This window comes from Haplochromis burtoni, unplaced genomic scaffold (genome assembly GCF_018398535.1).
Source record: "Haplochromis burtoni strain Fernald_Lab_line unplaced genomic scaffold, NCSU_Asbu1 Contig_564, whole genome shotgun sequence".
NCBI classification, from domain to species: Eukaryota; Metazoa; Chordata; class Actinopteri; order Cichliformes; family Cichlidae; genus Haplochromis; species Haplochromis burtoni.
The window spans coordinates 287,596-304,631 of record NW_024582925.1 but is presented as its reverse complement, the minus strand read 5'-3'; the positions used below and the strand labels follow the sequence as shown (position 1 = coordinate 304,631).

General features: G+C 40.4%; 1 protein-coding gene across 1 annotated transcript in view; it reads right to left on the bottom strand.

Moving 5' to 3' along the window:
- Positions 1–17,036, bottom strand: part of LOC102289785 (cadherin-1) — a 47,642-nt gene that overhangs the window by 3,010 nt on the left and 27,596 nt on the right. Inside the window, exons 2-8 of the mRNA XM_005948040.2 lie at positions 7,691–7,831; positions 6,446–6,601; positions 5,712–5,853; positions 5,225–5,397; positions 2,035–2,163; positions 1,229–1,414; positions 830–1,077 (exon numbers count right to left, since the gene is read on the bottom strand). Coding sequence (XP_005948102.2) covers positions 830–1,077; positions 1,229–1,414; positions 2,035–2,163; positions 5,225–5,397; positions 5,712–5,853; positions 6,446–6,601; positions 7,691–7,831 — 1,175 coding nt within the window. The remainder of the gene's footprint in view (positions 1–829; positions 1,078–1,228; positions 1,415–2,034; positions 2,164–5,224; positions 5,398–5,711; positions 5,854–6,445; positions 6,602–7,690; positions 7,832–17,036) is intronic.

Below are 17,036 nucleotides of genomic sequence, written 5' to 3'. Positions count from 1 at the left end.
TGTTTGTTTGTTTGTTTTTAGCTAACAACTGTGTCCCGCACTGTGATGGTTCACTGGTGTAGCCCATCTGCTTCAAGGATGAATGTGCTGTGCATTTAGAGATGCTGCTCTTCATATGATGGTTATGCATGTCTACCTATGAATATCTAGTGGTTATTTGAGTCACTGTTGCCCTCCTATCAGCTTGAAGCAGTCTGGACATTCCCTTCAGATACAACTTCTCACTTGCCAAACCAACTATGCTCATATGGAAAAGATGTATATAAATCTTATAAAGTTTGTATCTGTCTTTTGTGAAACTTGTATGAAAAGCATATAAGAGTGAAAACAGATATAAGATCCCTTGAAAAATTATATAATGAAACTTGTATGTTTTGGATACTTCCTAAAACAATATATGAAAGTGGCCACTTTCATGAGTAATCACATATAAGTTTTTACTATTTCTTTTCCATGTGGGTGGAGCCAAAAATAAATGATATATATACTATAGTTTTACCTTCAAATGATCAACGGATATATAGTCACTTCTTTTCTTCGACTATTGTTTCCACCAATTTATTATTTATGTAAATTTACAAGGAAATATTACACATTTTACAGACTTTTATTCCCTGTTTGGAAACTGAACGCCTCTTTTTTACAGCCCCTCAGTCGGTTTGCCAGGTGCCAAAAAACAAAGTCTGGGTACTAATGAAGTGTTTTTATAGTGTACTTTTGACTGAAAAACTGAATGTTTGAGGCACTTATGAGGTTAGTGATACATTGTCTCTGTCAGTGAGAAATTTGTTCATAGTAAAAAGGCGTTTTTTTGTCCTGTTTGACTTACGAGACTGTCTGCTTGCGTGCAGTGTCTGGGTCTGAAGCAGTGTACTGCACCACAGCTTCATCCACAGCAAGGTCCTCTGGTTTTACCACAAGCGTCTCCTTTGGATCAAATATTGGAGCTTCATTCACATCTCTCACACTCACCACCACTGTGGCGGTAGAAGTGACCACAGAAACACCAGCAAAAGGAATCTCATTCTCCACTGAAACCAACAGAGTGTGCTTGCTGGCCCTCTCGAAGTCCAGCTCCTGGTTGGAAGGAAGAGAAAAAAAACCATAAGGGTGTTGGCAATGTTAAGTTACAACAAATCACAGAAAGTACTTCCATCGACTAAAGAAAATACTCATTGATGACAATTATCTTCCAATATTATGAATGAATTCCTGATTTTCTTCGTACCTTTGCAGTAGAAAGGATTCCTTCCTGTTTGTTAGTTCCCATTTTTACTGTGAAAAGTCCATCAGGATCACCACTGACGATCTTGAAGATGGCGTTCCAGGCTGGAGTTTGTGGTTCATCCTCATCTGTTACTATCATCCTAACCACCACAACATCCTTTTTGTTTTCATCAACTGTTGCAGTATACTGTGAGAAAATAAAGGATGGGTGTGAAAACAGATCTAAAGCCTCCTCATTAGGGATAGAGAATAATGGCCTCATTTTGTAGTCTGTGTCATTATACTGGGCTCATTACTTACTGCACAGCTGTGGAATTTTATTAAATAAAGTTAATTCACTAAAAATGGAACAAAAGTGTTTTTAACCATATTAGCATATTTTCCATGTGCTGTCAAAGACTCACTATTCCCTGTACAAACCAGGGCACCCTGATGCATCTCAAAATCTATAGATAACTACATTTTTAATTGTGACAACTAGTTGTCAACTACTTGGAGGCAGCTCTACTATGTAGATATAAATATTATAATTTCTTTAATAATTTTTACTTAAATTGACAGCAGTATTTTACTCATTGCCGGCTGTACACATGTAAATGCCAAAGTTACACACAAAATGTAGCACATGTTGAACAGCTGCTAAAGTGCACATGCTGTGGACATGTTTTGTTCTATTGTGGGTTTTTGCTGTGTCAGTATGTGTGAGTGCAACATTAGTAATGCAGTTAGATACAGGATGAATGTTCTGCTTTAACAGAGTGAAAAAGCAGCAGTTAAACAGGAAGTTTCCAGTTACTTCATACTTACTGAGCTCTGAGTGAAGACTGGAGCGTTGTCATTGCTGTCCGTCACCGTGAGGATGACTTTGGTTTGTCCAGTTAACCCTTCTCCTGCCATATCTGCTGCTTGTACTGTCAGAGTGTACTGTGGATATTTCTGGTAAGATACAGACATCAGCTCATCAACACGAAGGAAGAAACACTGACATCAATTTACACACTTCTATAACACACAGCTTTCAAACTGCTGACTAGAGTCGTTCATCTATGAAGGCTTGGCACTCTGCCGAAAGGCTGAAGCGAAACTCATTTTATATTTTGCTTATGACAAATACCTGTAAACCTGATGCCATTAACTAATAATAGCCGTGTCGAAACTTTTTAAATATAGTGTATTCCCTGACCAGCTAGCAGGAGGCTGTTTGTTTGGCATGGGAAGTTCGAAACAGACGTGTCGACGCTGTGACCACGACTCACCAAGGTTTTGGTTTTGGTGTGCTTCACCCCAGTTTCGACAGGTGGGGTACCTGCTGCTTCTACACACTGCCAAGCAGTGTTGGGACTAACGCATTACAGTAACTACGTTATTATTGTGGTAGCGAGCACGGTAACTAGTTATTATGCCAAAATCAGGAACGCGTTACTCGTTACTGGGATTTAGATAGGCCGTTACTCGTTACTTCGTGTGGTGGCTATCGCGGAGCTTCCACAGATTCAGTAACATTAGCAAGTGGTGGAGGCCAGCAGGTGGATGAAGGAAAGGGGAGGCAAGAGGAGGAGAGACCCGAGGCGGCCGCCGGTCCAAGTGTGAACTGAACTTCAGGTAAGAAGTTATGACCTGCAGTCTTCTGGGTCAGATATAAACCAAGTTTAGGTGGAGTTTATTTTCGTTATCTGACTTTTTCCGTACTGCGTGCTAGCTAGCATGACGGAGTTTCTATACAGCTGGGTGGGTGCTATGTTACTGATGTTGAACTTTATTTTGTTCATAGGTTAATTATTAGAGTTGCCAACCGTCCCGTAAAAAACGAATCGTCTGTATTCAGAGAAAATATTACGCGTTTCGTATTGAGGTGAAAAGGAACAGTTTGTCCCGTAATTCAGCTACAATGAAAAAGGCACAAAGCTGGAGTTATTCTGTCTTTGCTGCACAGCTGCCTCTTCTTCTTTCATTCTCTCCCCTCCCTCTCCCGTTTCTACTTCAATCATGAAACTGATCAATGATCAGCTGATCGGCTCTCTTGTTTGTTTATCGCCCACTTTGCGCCAGAAAGAGGAAACCAGCGGATGTCGCGCTAAACAACAGCAGCACGTTTAAGCTTGATCAGCTGTTGTTAGAATTTATTTAATATTAATTTCTAGTATCAGCTGATGTTTGCTGGAGCCACAGCTGAAAAAAGCTGCTGGTCATGATATCAGTTTGGTTATCTGGTGAGAGGGAAACATGAAGATGAAACCAGGAGATGTCCTTACTGGATCATCAGAGCTGTGATGGAGAAACAGGTTTACCTTTTAGGTGACATGAATGAGTTGAAGGGAAGTTATGAACTGTTTCTGAGAGACAAATAACACCAGGATCCTTTTTTACGTAGCTGACAGCTGGTAACTGTGCAGGTGCGGGTCTAGCAAAGTGTTGCCAGGGGGGCATGTAGGGCATTAACAGGGAGAGGGGGGCACAAAGAAATACTTTTATTTCTTTTTCTCATTTAAAATGTCTCACTTTTAAAAAATAATTATCTGAATCTTACAACAAACGATTGATAGATTGATGCATATATACCATCAGAACAGTGAACATCACTGTCACAACAGTGTTTGTTTTCATTCAAAGGCTTTATGATTTTTCCTATAATGGTGGGCCGCTCTCTAGTCAAAATGCCCGGGCCGATTTTTTGTCCCAGTCCAGCCCTGTATGCAGCTCATCTGCAGTCTGGTGTTGCCTACATCTTCCTATTCAGAAGGCAGAATTTCAGAGTTCTGAGTACAATCGAAAGCACCACGACTGCAGTTTTTGTGTTGATGTAAAAGGCGCACAAGACTGTCAAAGTTATAGAAGCAACACATTAACAAGAGAATTCCGTGTAAAACCAAAGTTACTTTCCCTAGTAACTAGTTACTTTGAAGCTATCTTAACTAGAGCCAGACTGGACTGGGACAAAAAAAAAAATCAGTCCTGGCATTTTTTGTCTATGATTGATATATACCATGCATACCTTGATCTATGTATGCTCAAGGTGGCAGGGAGGGAAGTTTGCCAACTATCGGAGCTGCAGAAAGGTGCAATGAAGAATGTGCGTAAGTACAGCAAGCTGTCCATACCTTAGACCTTGGAAACTGCCAGACAATGACTTACAGCCTGGGCCAGCTGCTTAAAGAACTATACCAGAGTAATAGAAGGCAGCAGAATAAACCAGCTGTTCTCCACTGAAGGGGTGAGCAACAGAATGGCAGGGGAACAATATGGGAATAGCATCACCAAGGCTGTAGACAAAGCAATATTTGAAGCGCATATAGAAGTACGCAACCCATAACGCCAATGCTCAGTGGCTAGTGGATCTAAGAACAGACAACAGCAACTTTCCTGAACAGGTACGGGTAACCATCACAGTGGCAGACAAGCCAAGAAAGGGTCTCTATGAAGAATTGGACAGCACCAGGCCCCGACGTGGTTCACATTTACTGACTGAAGAAACATACTGTACTCCATGTGAACGCCTATAAGTACAAATGAACCAGCTGCTTGTCAGTGAGACCTCTTCCACACCTGGAATGGCTAACTGAAGGCCGGATAGCCCTGATTCCCAAGAACCCCCAGAAAAAGACCCAGGGAAACCGAGTTAACAATAAAAACCCTGAAAACCATGAATTTCACACCCGAGCCTCAACTCTCGCAGCCCGGTACCAAACGACTTGGCCCAGGGTTTGGGGGCCACTGGTGAAATGTAAGCCAGAAATAGAGATTGTTAGCCTGTAAAGTAAAAGTGTGGCCTCATGAAATCTGTTGGTTTCAACATTAAGTAAAACTTTTATTTGAAGGCAAACATTTTCAAGTTTCACAATTGAAGAAATCACCAGCAGCGTTTTGATGCAGTGCCCTCTTTCTGACTGATTTCTAGCAGTGACAGGCAGACTACTGATCCTGATTCATTATACAATGCTTTTTCAGTACTTAGGCGTAAAAGGACACTTGTACGTTAAATATGTTTAACAAGTCTTACCTCTCTGTCTAATCCTCTACCAGTGACTCTGATGCTTCCAGTAATTGGGGTGATTTCAAACATGTTGTCAGTGGGCAGCGGTGGGTCCTGGTTCAGAATACGATAGCGGAGCTCTGAGTTGTCAGTATTTGGCTCATCGTCATCTTTGGCCTCAACCCTAACCACCTCAGTCCCTGGAGTGGAGGAATTCAGAAAAAGGAAATAAAGAGCAGAAGTTTTAGAAGGTCTTCACACTGCTTCATTTAAGAATTTATTAAATCAAAATAGAGTTAGCGTAAAAAGTCTAATTTCATTCCAACCCACATTGTAATTTTCTGAAGGTTATCTTAAAATTCATTGCATTTAAACCTCTGCACTACATTGATTTCTATTGATGAGAATTGTAGATAGTTTTAAAAAATAAAGAAAACTGCAAATAAGTGCCAACAAGTTTGCTTGTTCAATATCTCAAAAAACAAAATAATGTCAAAAATATGTTTAAACATACCGATGGCCGTGGCCTCAGCAACATTTGCGTTGTACTCCACCGTAAAATAAGGTTTGTTGTCGTTCTGGTCGATCACAATGACTATAATCTCCATGGGATCCTCAGCTTGTCCTGCTCCTTCTACCACAACATGTACTTCAAACTACACAGACAGAAGATTTCAGCATGTTTGATTCAGCTTTAAATTGATTCACTTATCTCTACGCCTTCAACATTACACACAATACAAACAAGGTAAAGATTTCAGTGTGACTGGTGAATTTAATATAAAATGAATTGAATTCTTTTAAAATTCTAGAAATAAAATGAAATGAAAAGACTTATTGTCTTGACTCTACACATTTGATTCATTTACAGTAGGTTTTGTGAGGCGTCACTTGACTTCTTGTTTCTGTCTCTCAAAAGGGTTTTTGTGTGTTCCATTTCAAAACAGCCAAAAAGACCTGCAATGTCCAGCTGTAAAGGTTTAACAAACCTAGTAAGACTAGTAAAGACTCTTAATACTCATCTAAACTGAACATTTCAGACTGCACATCAAGAATCTTATTTCTTAACTGTGAAGTATTGTCTGTAGTTGATTAAAAAACTGAATTAATTTCAATATGATCCTGAAACACACGATGTTACAAAAAACAACAACATGATAGAATAATCAGGATAAAGGTTTTTATTATTAAGTGATCTTTAAAACATACTCACTTTGGAACACATTTGGACAAAGTGAGGATGATTACCGTGTAACTGGCTGTTTCCTCTCTGTCGAGTGGTTGTGTTACATACAGATTGCCCGTTTCTCTGTCCATTATGAAACGATTAATAGGAGGCAGATCAGCTCCAGGACCAGTGATGCTGTAAAAGAGCTTCCTTGTTTTATCTTCACTAGAGCGGATCTGGAAAAAACACACAGGACTGAGTTAGATCACTCTCACTGTCTATGGTAAAGGTTATGCAACAATAAAGAAGCTGTGGAAGTTCATCTTCAAAAATATCAAGAGATTCCTCAAATCAACAAGATTGCTAGATTCTCTAAGCACTTGGGATTTTTTAAATGTGTTTCTTTTTTTATCAGAAGACAAGCTACAGTTACTAATTTTAACTAATTAGCTTACTGTTGGTGCTAACCATTTTAATGTTTTTTTTTCTATAATATCATCTTTTACCTTAATTGGATAATGTAGCAGTGAAGATACACAGAAAACGGGGAAGAAGTAGAAGGGAAACACACACACAGGAAAGCGCTGCACGTCAAACTCAGACTGCTGCACTGCAGCCATGTGACGTGTGGTCGCCTGCTCATCCACTGAGCTCACGTGGCCCCCAATTCACTTTTATTTATATTGTACCAATTCACAACAAAAGCCGCCTAAAGATACTACAATATTTGAGAAAGAACCTCAAGAATCAGCTGGTCTGGAAGCACTTAGTGACAGTGGGAAGGGAAACCACTTTTAACAGGAAGAAATTTCCAGCAGGACCAGGCTTAGCATTTAAACGCTGAAATTTCAAACACAAAATATGACTAAACATTTTACTTTCTTTCCTTGCAGTGGATATCAATACATTTATGGTGAGACAAATTAAGCTCAACTGTATGTAAATAGGGTGAAACATGACTCTGTATGTGTGTATGTGGTCTCTGGTTAGGATAAATCTGTTATTCTAATTTTTCCCCCAGGTGTGGGACAGTTATTGTTGACTGCTAATATCTTGCTCTCATTATCGTAAATAGGAAATAAACTTTTGATCTGTATTTAAGAAATAACGTTTCTTTCACCAAAAATGTACATATTTTTACTCAACTAAAGTTAACAAGGTCAGCTTATGACAAAGACACATCCAAGAAAAGTGAAAACTCTGCAGATTCAATAATGAGAATTCAAAATAGGGGGAAAAGACTTGCTGACTGCAGAGCAAACATATAAACATTTACAATGCACTTTAGTGTCAAATTCTTCACAAGGTCCTTCAGTTCCTCATACCTGAGCTACTTTTTGGGGATAGGTTCCTCTCTTATTCTCAGTAACACTGAGTGGAGGAATAACCCAGTCTCTCTTCCTCCTCCTCACCCCTCCACCAGACTTGGGGAATTGAAGAACAGACACTTGTGGATCATTGGTAATCTGGGAAAACATGCAGAAAGCTTGGATAGAAGAACACTCACAAATTGACAAACTGCAATAAAGACTACAGATTATATTGTATATCTCAGAATTACACAACTTAGAGAAGTGAGAGGTAAGTCAGAGGGAGTGATGGAGACTTGGTAGAAAACAAACCTAATAGTAGGTTTTGTGCCTTAAAGAGACTTAGCTCAGAATCAAACAAACTTTTTTAAGCTTCAAGATACTGTCTCCCGGCCCATAGCATGAGGGATAACTTTGTGTATCCCAAAGTCTACTGGAGAGGACGCAGAAGCAACTGTTAAAAGCTCCATCCATGGACTTCCGTTTTCCGGTGTTCTGACAAAACGTCCTGCTTTGGCAAAACGTCCTACCGTAAGTAGTTTATGCACATTTCTGCCATCACAGAGTAATTCCAGCACAAATGTAAGTAGGTATGACGGTTTGCCACGTAACTTTGCCCATTAGAGAATGCTTGTAGCTCACATTCATAAAGCCAGGACGGTTAGCCACTTCATGTTACCCGTTAAAGCATGCTTGTAGGTAACATTCACAAAGGTAGCATGATTTGGCACGTAATTTTACCCGTCAGAGTATGTTTCTAGCTCATATTAACAAAGGTAGGTCGATTAGCCACTTACTTATAGCTGTTAAAGTATGCTTGTACGTCACATTCACAAAGGTAGGACGGTTTGGCACTTAATTTTACCCGTCAGAGTATGTTTGTAGCTTATATTCACAAAGGTAGGACGGTTCGCCACAGAATTTTGTGTTGTGCGCATGCGTAGAAACAACGGGTAGGATTTGTTCTTGTTCTTTTTTCTTTCTCTTCTTCGTGTCCTGAAAACTGGGACTAGTATGGGAAGAAAGCAGGGGCTTACGCGGTTGCTTTTGCAACCTGCTGGGGAGATATTGGTGGGTGGTATTGTTTTTTTTGTTTTTTTTACGCAGTGATATGTTATTGTATTGCATTTTATTTCTGGGGTGGGGTTGGTTGTCATGTTTTTTGTTGTTGTTGTTGTTTTCGTCCCCTCCCTTCCCTCCTTGGGCAACTCTGCACATAAAAATGTGGGACTTCCTTGATGAGTGGTAATCTTACCTTTGTTAGCTGGAATGTGAGGGGGTTGAACCACCCAATAAAGCGAAAGAGAGCCTTATCACGCCTGAAGCAATTTAAGCCCGGGATAGTTTTTTTGCAAGAGACTCACTTGCAGGATTCGGATCACTCACGCTTGGCGAAATGTTGGTCAGGACAGATGTTTCACTCTAATTTTAAAGCAAAGGCCAGGGGCACAGCTATTCTTATCGATCGGAACATCACATTTGTTCCATCCACTGTTGTGTCAGACAAAAACGGTTGGTTTATAATAGTGTCTGGCAAACTCTGCGACAGGTCTGTGACCTTGGCCAATATTTATGCACCCAATTTTGATGATGTGCAATTTTTTCTATGCCTGTTTTCACACCTCCTGGACTTAAATACTCACTCTTTAATTCTGGCGATTTTAATCTTTATTTGGATGCGGTTTTAGATCGTTCATCCCCTAAACCTGCTACTCTTAACAAATCTGCAACTTATGTCAAGTCTTTTCTTGAAGATTATAGTCTCACAGATCCCTGGCGGTTTTTGTTCCCTACTGGTAGAGACTATTCCTTCTTCTCACATGTACACCACACCTACACTAGAATAGATTATTTTTTTATTGATAATTTGCTAATTAATAGTATTGGATTCTGCAGCTATGAAAGCATTACTGTCTCTGATCATGCCCCCCTCGTGCTCAAAATAGCTTTTCAGGGCTGCGACTCTGTGAGAAAGCTCTGGAGATTGGATTCATTGCTGCTCACGGATGAACAATTTGTTTCTAACATCTCTTCTAAAGTTAAAATTTTTCTTAACAAGAATAGAACACCTGGTATGCCAAACAGGACGGTGTGGGAAGCTCTGAAGGCATTCCTGAGAGGAGAAATCTTCTCAGTGGCAGCATTTAAAAGACAGTGTGCACAGCGGGAGCAGAGGCTTATTTCAGACCAGATTTTAAACATCGACAGGCAGTACGCTCAGTCACCATCACCGGCGCTATACAAAGAACGCTTAAGTCTATAAACCAAACTCAACCTACTTTCCACTCGACAAGTGGAAGAATGTCTGATTAGAAACAAGAACGATTTTTACGAACATGGTGCAAAGACCGGTAAGTTTTTGGCCACTCGACTGCGTGGTATTAGGGCTAAACAAATCATAACCGGAGTGAGGGCGGACAATGGAGTGGTGACATTTTTTTATATACATTTGAATCTACTGTTAATGTAAAAGATTTGCATGGTTTCTTTGACTCCATTGATATGCCCTCGCTCCCCCCAGGGCTCAGACAGACTCTGGAAGCCCCTGTCTCAAAGGCAGAAATTCAGGTGGCAATAGCATCTATGCAATCTGGGAAATCTTCAGGTCCTGATGGATTTTCTACAGACTTTTATAAAAAAAATTCTTGGATGATTTGGATCCCTTCCTTTGCAAAGTTTTTGCAGAATTGCTAGACTCTGGAGCACTTCCTCCTTCATGCTACCAGGCCTGTATCACAGTGTTACTTAAGAAGGGCAAGGACTGTGCTTCTTATAGGCCTGTATCTCTGTTAAACACGGATGTTAAAATTCTGTCTAAGCTACTGGCGCACAGGCTGGAAAACATTTTTCCTGCTATAATCTCTCCCGATCAAACTCTAAACTTTAAATCTCTAGACTCACTAATCACTTCATTTATTTGGAATGGTAAACATCCCAAATTGAAGAAATCTATTTGTTAAAAAGTCCTCCGGCCAGGGCATGCGTTACCTGCATGGGAGGAGAATGATTCCACCAGGGGCCAACAGCCAATCAGAGTGTTCACCATTCTCTCCTTGCTGTGGCAATTAACTAGCATACATGCACACACACTGAAACGCAGACATTAACAAAAGTTGCTTACGAAGTATCTCAAAAAACGCAATATACTGCCAAAACAGAACCATTTGTCATTTATGAGATGCAACAAAAAACGTTTTGAAATCATTGTGATTTCAAAACAGTTTTTGAGTTTTTAAACAGTTCCAACCTGCTGCTGCACTTTTACCTCTTTACCCTGTCTGAGTACTCCTCATGAGCTGGCTTGTCGCTGTTACAATCCTCAAACCCAGCTGTGCCATCTACCCGCTCCCAAGCCTCACTATTAACTTGTTCTTGGCCAGTGCATCAACCTGAAAGCCTAGGTCCTGACGGTGGAGGCAGTATCATTAGTTCGAGTCACATATCAGGAGCTCTCCTATGGTTTATTAGACCTTTGGTACTCACTAACACTTTGCTGCCAAGCCTTCCAGCTTCGACACAGTTGCTACTTAGGTCTTCAGTCTGGAAATGGCTATTTCCCAGCTCAATGGGAGGTTGTCCTGACTGGTCTGTTGGAAGTAAAGCTGCCAATTCCGGCCTCCTCATTGGCAGTGTTGTGGGCAGAGGATGAGGAGCTCGCAACCTCCATTCCAGCTGTTCCCTCATTCAGTAGAAAGTGGGGTTCTCACAGCCACAGCTCATTTCACTGGGCTCCCTGAAGTTCCAACCACAATCATTAAGACTATTTCTTCTATTCTTGTGCATGAGTGAGCCGTTACTCCGACTGATTCTTGGGTTGCTATGGTCGGAGAGTGTTGGCTGTTTTTGTTCTAGCAAATAAAGTGACTGAGTTTTCTGTTTCTAACCTGATCAACTTAAATGTTGAGAGTTGTAAAAAAAAAAAAGCAAACTCTTGAGTCTTTGTTTTTTGTTTGTTTTTACCTGTTCATTGGGTACATGTAGCTTTAGCCTTTTTGTGTCCCCTAGGCCACAACACACTTCATCACAGACTTTTACAGAAACTGTCTATTATCCACCTGTATAGGCCTCTTCAAAACCTGTTTATTGTGAATCAGTGCATCCCACCACAGGAACTACTTGGTTGCGGTGGTGTGTATATCATTCAGTAAGACCTGTTGCCATTGTTTTGTAAGGATGAAGAGGATTTTATGAAAGGGGGAAGACTGTTCCAGAGTTTCGCCATATTGGGACCTCCACAGTAGCCGGAAACACGTGACCTCCACAGTAGCTGGAAACACGTTCCTACATGGATCATCGACTGTGGAAGCCTTGCAAGTGAATCATTATTATTAATCAACATTATAAAGACACTATTTGTCATGTTAAGTTTACTACACTACCATTATTATCTGAGCTATTATTATGATCTATTTATTTATGCTCCAGAAAGAACCATGAGGTCCTGTTTGAAACGGATGTTATCGATTTCATGGTCTAAACCTAAATCTCATGGCAACAGAGCCTTCTCTGTGCCAGGTACCGGACTCTGTCACTTAAGTTTGTGCAGATCTAATTTGTAGATCTGCACAAACACTGAACCACTGAACCAGTCCATTTTAAATCAGTAAAGATTTAAAATGGACTGGAAATAGACTTACAACCAAGATGGATAAATATTTGAAATCAAAAACTAAGGGCTCTGAACTGGGCCCTGGACAACATTCTAATCAAGAAGCAAAAACGGTGAGCTCGAGGCAATGTACAGCGAAAGTTATCTTTCATTTGGAATTACTTTCACTGGAGATCCGAGTGCAACGACTTTGTTATTTTTGGTGTGTGTGGAAAAGCTCTTAAACAGTGCCAAGGTAGCAAGCTTAAACGCCATTTCTACACAAAACATCCCTCACTTCAAAACAAGAACACAGGCTATTTTGTTCGCCTGTATGAACACGCTGAGAAACAGGTAACTTTAATGAGAAAAAACGCAAATGTGTCTGAAAGAGCTCTCAAAGCTAGCTACTTAGTAGCTGAACTTATAGCCAAATCCCAAAGACCACACACTGTAGCAGAGACATTAATACTACCTGCCTGCAAAGTCATTGTGAATGAGATTGCTCGGCCCTGACGCGGGAAATAGCCAGTGTCCCGCTTTCAGATAACACAATTGACAGACGTATCGATGACATGTCTGCAGACACTAAAAGTGTGGTTTTGGAGAAGATACGCATCAGTGGGAAGTTTGCAGTGCAACTTGATGAGTCTACAGACATTATTGGACAATGCCAACTCTTGGCCAATTTGCGTTTTGTGGATGGGGACTCCATCAGAGAAAACGTTCTATTTTGCAAGGCACTGCCAGAAAAAACAACAGGAGAGGAAATGTTTTCGGTTACATCCAAATATGTTGAACAAGGAGGACTTAAGTGGGAAAACTCCACAAGTGTCTGCACTGATGGAGCAGCAGCCATGGGCGGGCACATCAAAGGTTGGTTTAGCAGAGTGAAAGCGATACACCCAGATGTTATTGTTATGCACTAATTTCTGCACTGCGAGGTACTCATTACTGAGACTTTACCAGCAGATCTGGAAAAGTACTGGCCCGTGCGTATGAGCTGTGGAAAGAGCTAAAAGTGTTTTTGAGTGATGAGAGGTACAACGATGCAAAGCTGCTTGCAAGTGAGGAGTGGTGTGCAAGGCTGGCTTACATGGCAGATATATTTCAGCATTTAAATGAACTAAGCACACAAATGTAAGGCCGAGATGAAAACCTGCTCAAAAGCACAGATAAAATAAATGGATTCCATTCAAAGGTGCACCTCTGGCAACAACATCTGGAAAGTGCCAAGATTGGCATTTTCCCGCTCACTCAGAAATGGCAAGGAGATATGAAAACTGCCACACTGTGTGAAATAATAGGTAAACATTTGAAAACGCTTGAGGAGAAGTTGTCCATTTATTTCCCCTCATTATCCACTGAATGGCTTTACTGGGTAAGGACCCATATAGCTCAGCAGCAGTTTTTGAAAAGGATATGACTTTGCAGGAGCAGGAGGAACTAACTGAACTGAGACAAGGCCGTGGTTTAAAGCTAAGTTTTGCTGATCTATCTTTGCACAGTTTACGGTTGACTGCTGCCATGTAGTTCCCCATTCTAACAAACAGAGCTATTTTGACATTGCTCCCATTTTCAACAACATATTTATGTGAGCTAAACTTTTCAAGCATGGCTGCTATACAAACCAAAAACAGAACGAGATTAAGAGCTGTTGAGGAAGAGCTTTGTGTATGCCTTTCTTAAATTCCTCCCAGAATATGATCTTTGTGTTCATCTAGACAGGCCCAGGTTTCCCACTGAGTGAGTATAAACAAACTGAGGGACCAACTTTCCATTATATGTATTGTACAAGGCTACAGTGTGTCATTTTGGAAAACGTTTGGTTGGTGGTGTGCCACAGGATATTTGTGATCTATAAAATGTGCCGCGACTCAAAAAAGGTTGAAAAACACTGCCATATAAAACCTGCAGGACACCGGCCCTTGAGGCCTGCAGTCCGCACCCCTGTTCTAGATATTTGTTTTGTGTAAATGCAGACGTATCTCCAACTCAAACTATACCAGCTGCATTCAGGAAACCAAACTTTGATAATGCTTTTATTTATCCACAATATATTCAGTTAAAATATTGTTTTCATTAAAGTGGAATTGTGCTAGTTTCAGTGGGAAATGTATGCAGCTCATTTAAATAAAAAGTTCAAAGAGCTGTGAAAGGTTGTACATTCTTATAAGGATGTGTTGTTTCTGTATCGTCTCTCTCCTGTTAGACTCAACCATCATCTGTTTACTGCTCTAATATCTTCAACATCTTCAGTAAGTTATATTGCACAATTATGTCATCCAATAAAAAACATTCACAGCTTCATTCTGCCTTCCATTTTTATCTGCAACATACAAGGATCAAATGTTTTTACTTTATTTTTGGGATATGGGATATTGCACTTAAACCTAACTAAAGCTTTCAGACAGTGGTCATTGAATATAAATGTGTCTGTAACACAGTAACACAGGTATAAATGATGTGAAATAGAAATACATACCTTGAAGTCTTAATTTAGCTCAAGATGCTGTAGATTCCCGTCAGTAACCCTTTCGGTCCGCTAGTAAAACGTAGTTCTATTAATTCAATTCAATTCAATTTTATTTATATAGCGCCAAATCACAACAAAAGTCGCCTCAAGGCGCTTCATAGATACAGAGAAAAACCCAACAATCATATGACCCCCTATGAGCAGGCACTTTGGCGACAGTGGGAAGGAAAAACTCCCTTTTAATCTGCGGTTGATTACCGGAACCGGATGTAAGTCCCAAAAAAAATGAATTTTGGAACTGAAATTGAAGTGTAGAAGTGAAACTGAATGGTGAGAAGTGAATCTGAAATTATTCGAGAGCTAAATTTTTAAAGGATAAAATGCAGTTTCAAAGCAAATGAATTCATTTTCAAACTATAAAATTCAATTTCATTTTAGTGATGATCATTTTCAAGCCAATAAATTGAATTTCAAATTAGACTAATTCATATTCAGTTTTTAAAAGCATTTATTCAAGTTACAATTCAGATTCAATCTGAGCAATTCAAATTCAAATTTAACTTATTCAAATTCAGTTTCTGGTGGCACAGATTTCTGCCCATAATTACATTTGTAACATATTCATTTGCATCCATTTCACATGTATGCAAATGTCTAAAAATACGTACACAACATCCCTCTGGCTCATTTACAAAACCTTGTGTGCACGATACACACAAAGCATGTGTATCAGGTGCTGATGGGGAAACAGATCCCTCTGGATGCTAACTAAGCTGTAAGCTAATCTGATGCTAACTAATGTAAATGTTACCATTCTCACTGCATCAAATAGGTAAAAGTGATGGAGGAAGTTCTGTTCCCCCCCTCTCTAAATCCTCATGGTCAAACACTTCAGGCATTTTCTCTCTATGCTCCTGAGGCACCCATACGTGCCATGGATGGTGAAGAAGAGCATTCATCCGAAAATTCGCATGAGTTATTGTTCAAAGCATCATTTGCCATGGTTCACTGCTGACATCTAGTGGAGATTATAAGAATAGCATGATTGTTATTGTGTCAAAGGTACTGTACAATTTAGCAAGTGTGTAGATGTTCCTGTATAGTTTACAGCGAATATCTACTGTGTATAAAATCACAAGAATTATAAACTCACTCAGTTTACATACTGAGTTGGTCCTCTGGAAGTGTTTTTGCGACTAAGCTTTTTTTCTAGGTCAGTGTTAACTGACTAAGAAAAAAATGAAATCTTATTTATTTTGTATGTCTTGACTTTATTTTCTTGGTATACTCTTGTATTCTTCAGCTATCTTTACCTGAGCTGTGGTAACGCACAAATTTTCCCACCATGGGATCAATAAAGTCTTATCTTATCATTTCAACCTTCTGATTATTAGCGAAAACGCCCCAAACGCCCCTAATTTGACGCGTGCACATTCGCACCTCCACGCGTGTCCAAGAAAAATCCATCGCGCCTCAAAATTTTGAGGCGCGTGAACCGGAAATGTGGGAGGGATGTGGGAGGAAGTTGTGCCAGACCAGTATCTTTGCTAGATGGCAGCTGTCGAGCTAGCGTTTGAAGAGAGAGTCTCCTTTCTCTATGTACTGTGGAGAGCAGAACAGCGGCGTTAAGGACGTCCTCGCCGTACCTGGGTCCATCAGGTCCTCCAGACAGGTGAGCAGTTTGGTGAGTTTCACCACTTGCTCCAGGAGCTGCACCTGGATGACATTCGATTTCTGCGATATCGCCGTCTTTCCCTCGCCCAATTTGAGGACCTGCTGTCACACGTTGGTCCAAGTATCGCCGCCTAGACACCAACTACAGGCGCTCAATCCCACCTGCAGAGCGCCTGTCCGTCTGCCTGAGGTTAGTAAAAGTATTTAATATGGTAGTCCTTTATTGATACCTGTGCTAATATATGCTAAACTATCGTTTATAGACATGCTATCAATGAATGCCGTCAGTGTTTACTGATAGCAAACTGTGGTACAGAGACGACTGTTTATAATATTTCTAGTGATACTTGAAAGGTCTCATCAAGTCCCGATTTAATTCGACTTATGCTGTTATCAGTGTTTGCAATGATAGCATGGCTGTGGTGTCACATCAATGTATGCTCTCAGTGTTTGCTGATATCAAACTGGTACGAGGACCACTGTGGGTTAATCTTTGTAGTGATACTCACTCCTTTTTATTTAGACCTGGGGCCCGTTCTTCGTACCTCGCTAAGTAAGTTAGCTGGATTAGATTGTTGACGATTTCGCGTGATCCTGGATCGTTCGGTTCCCCGAAGCTCATC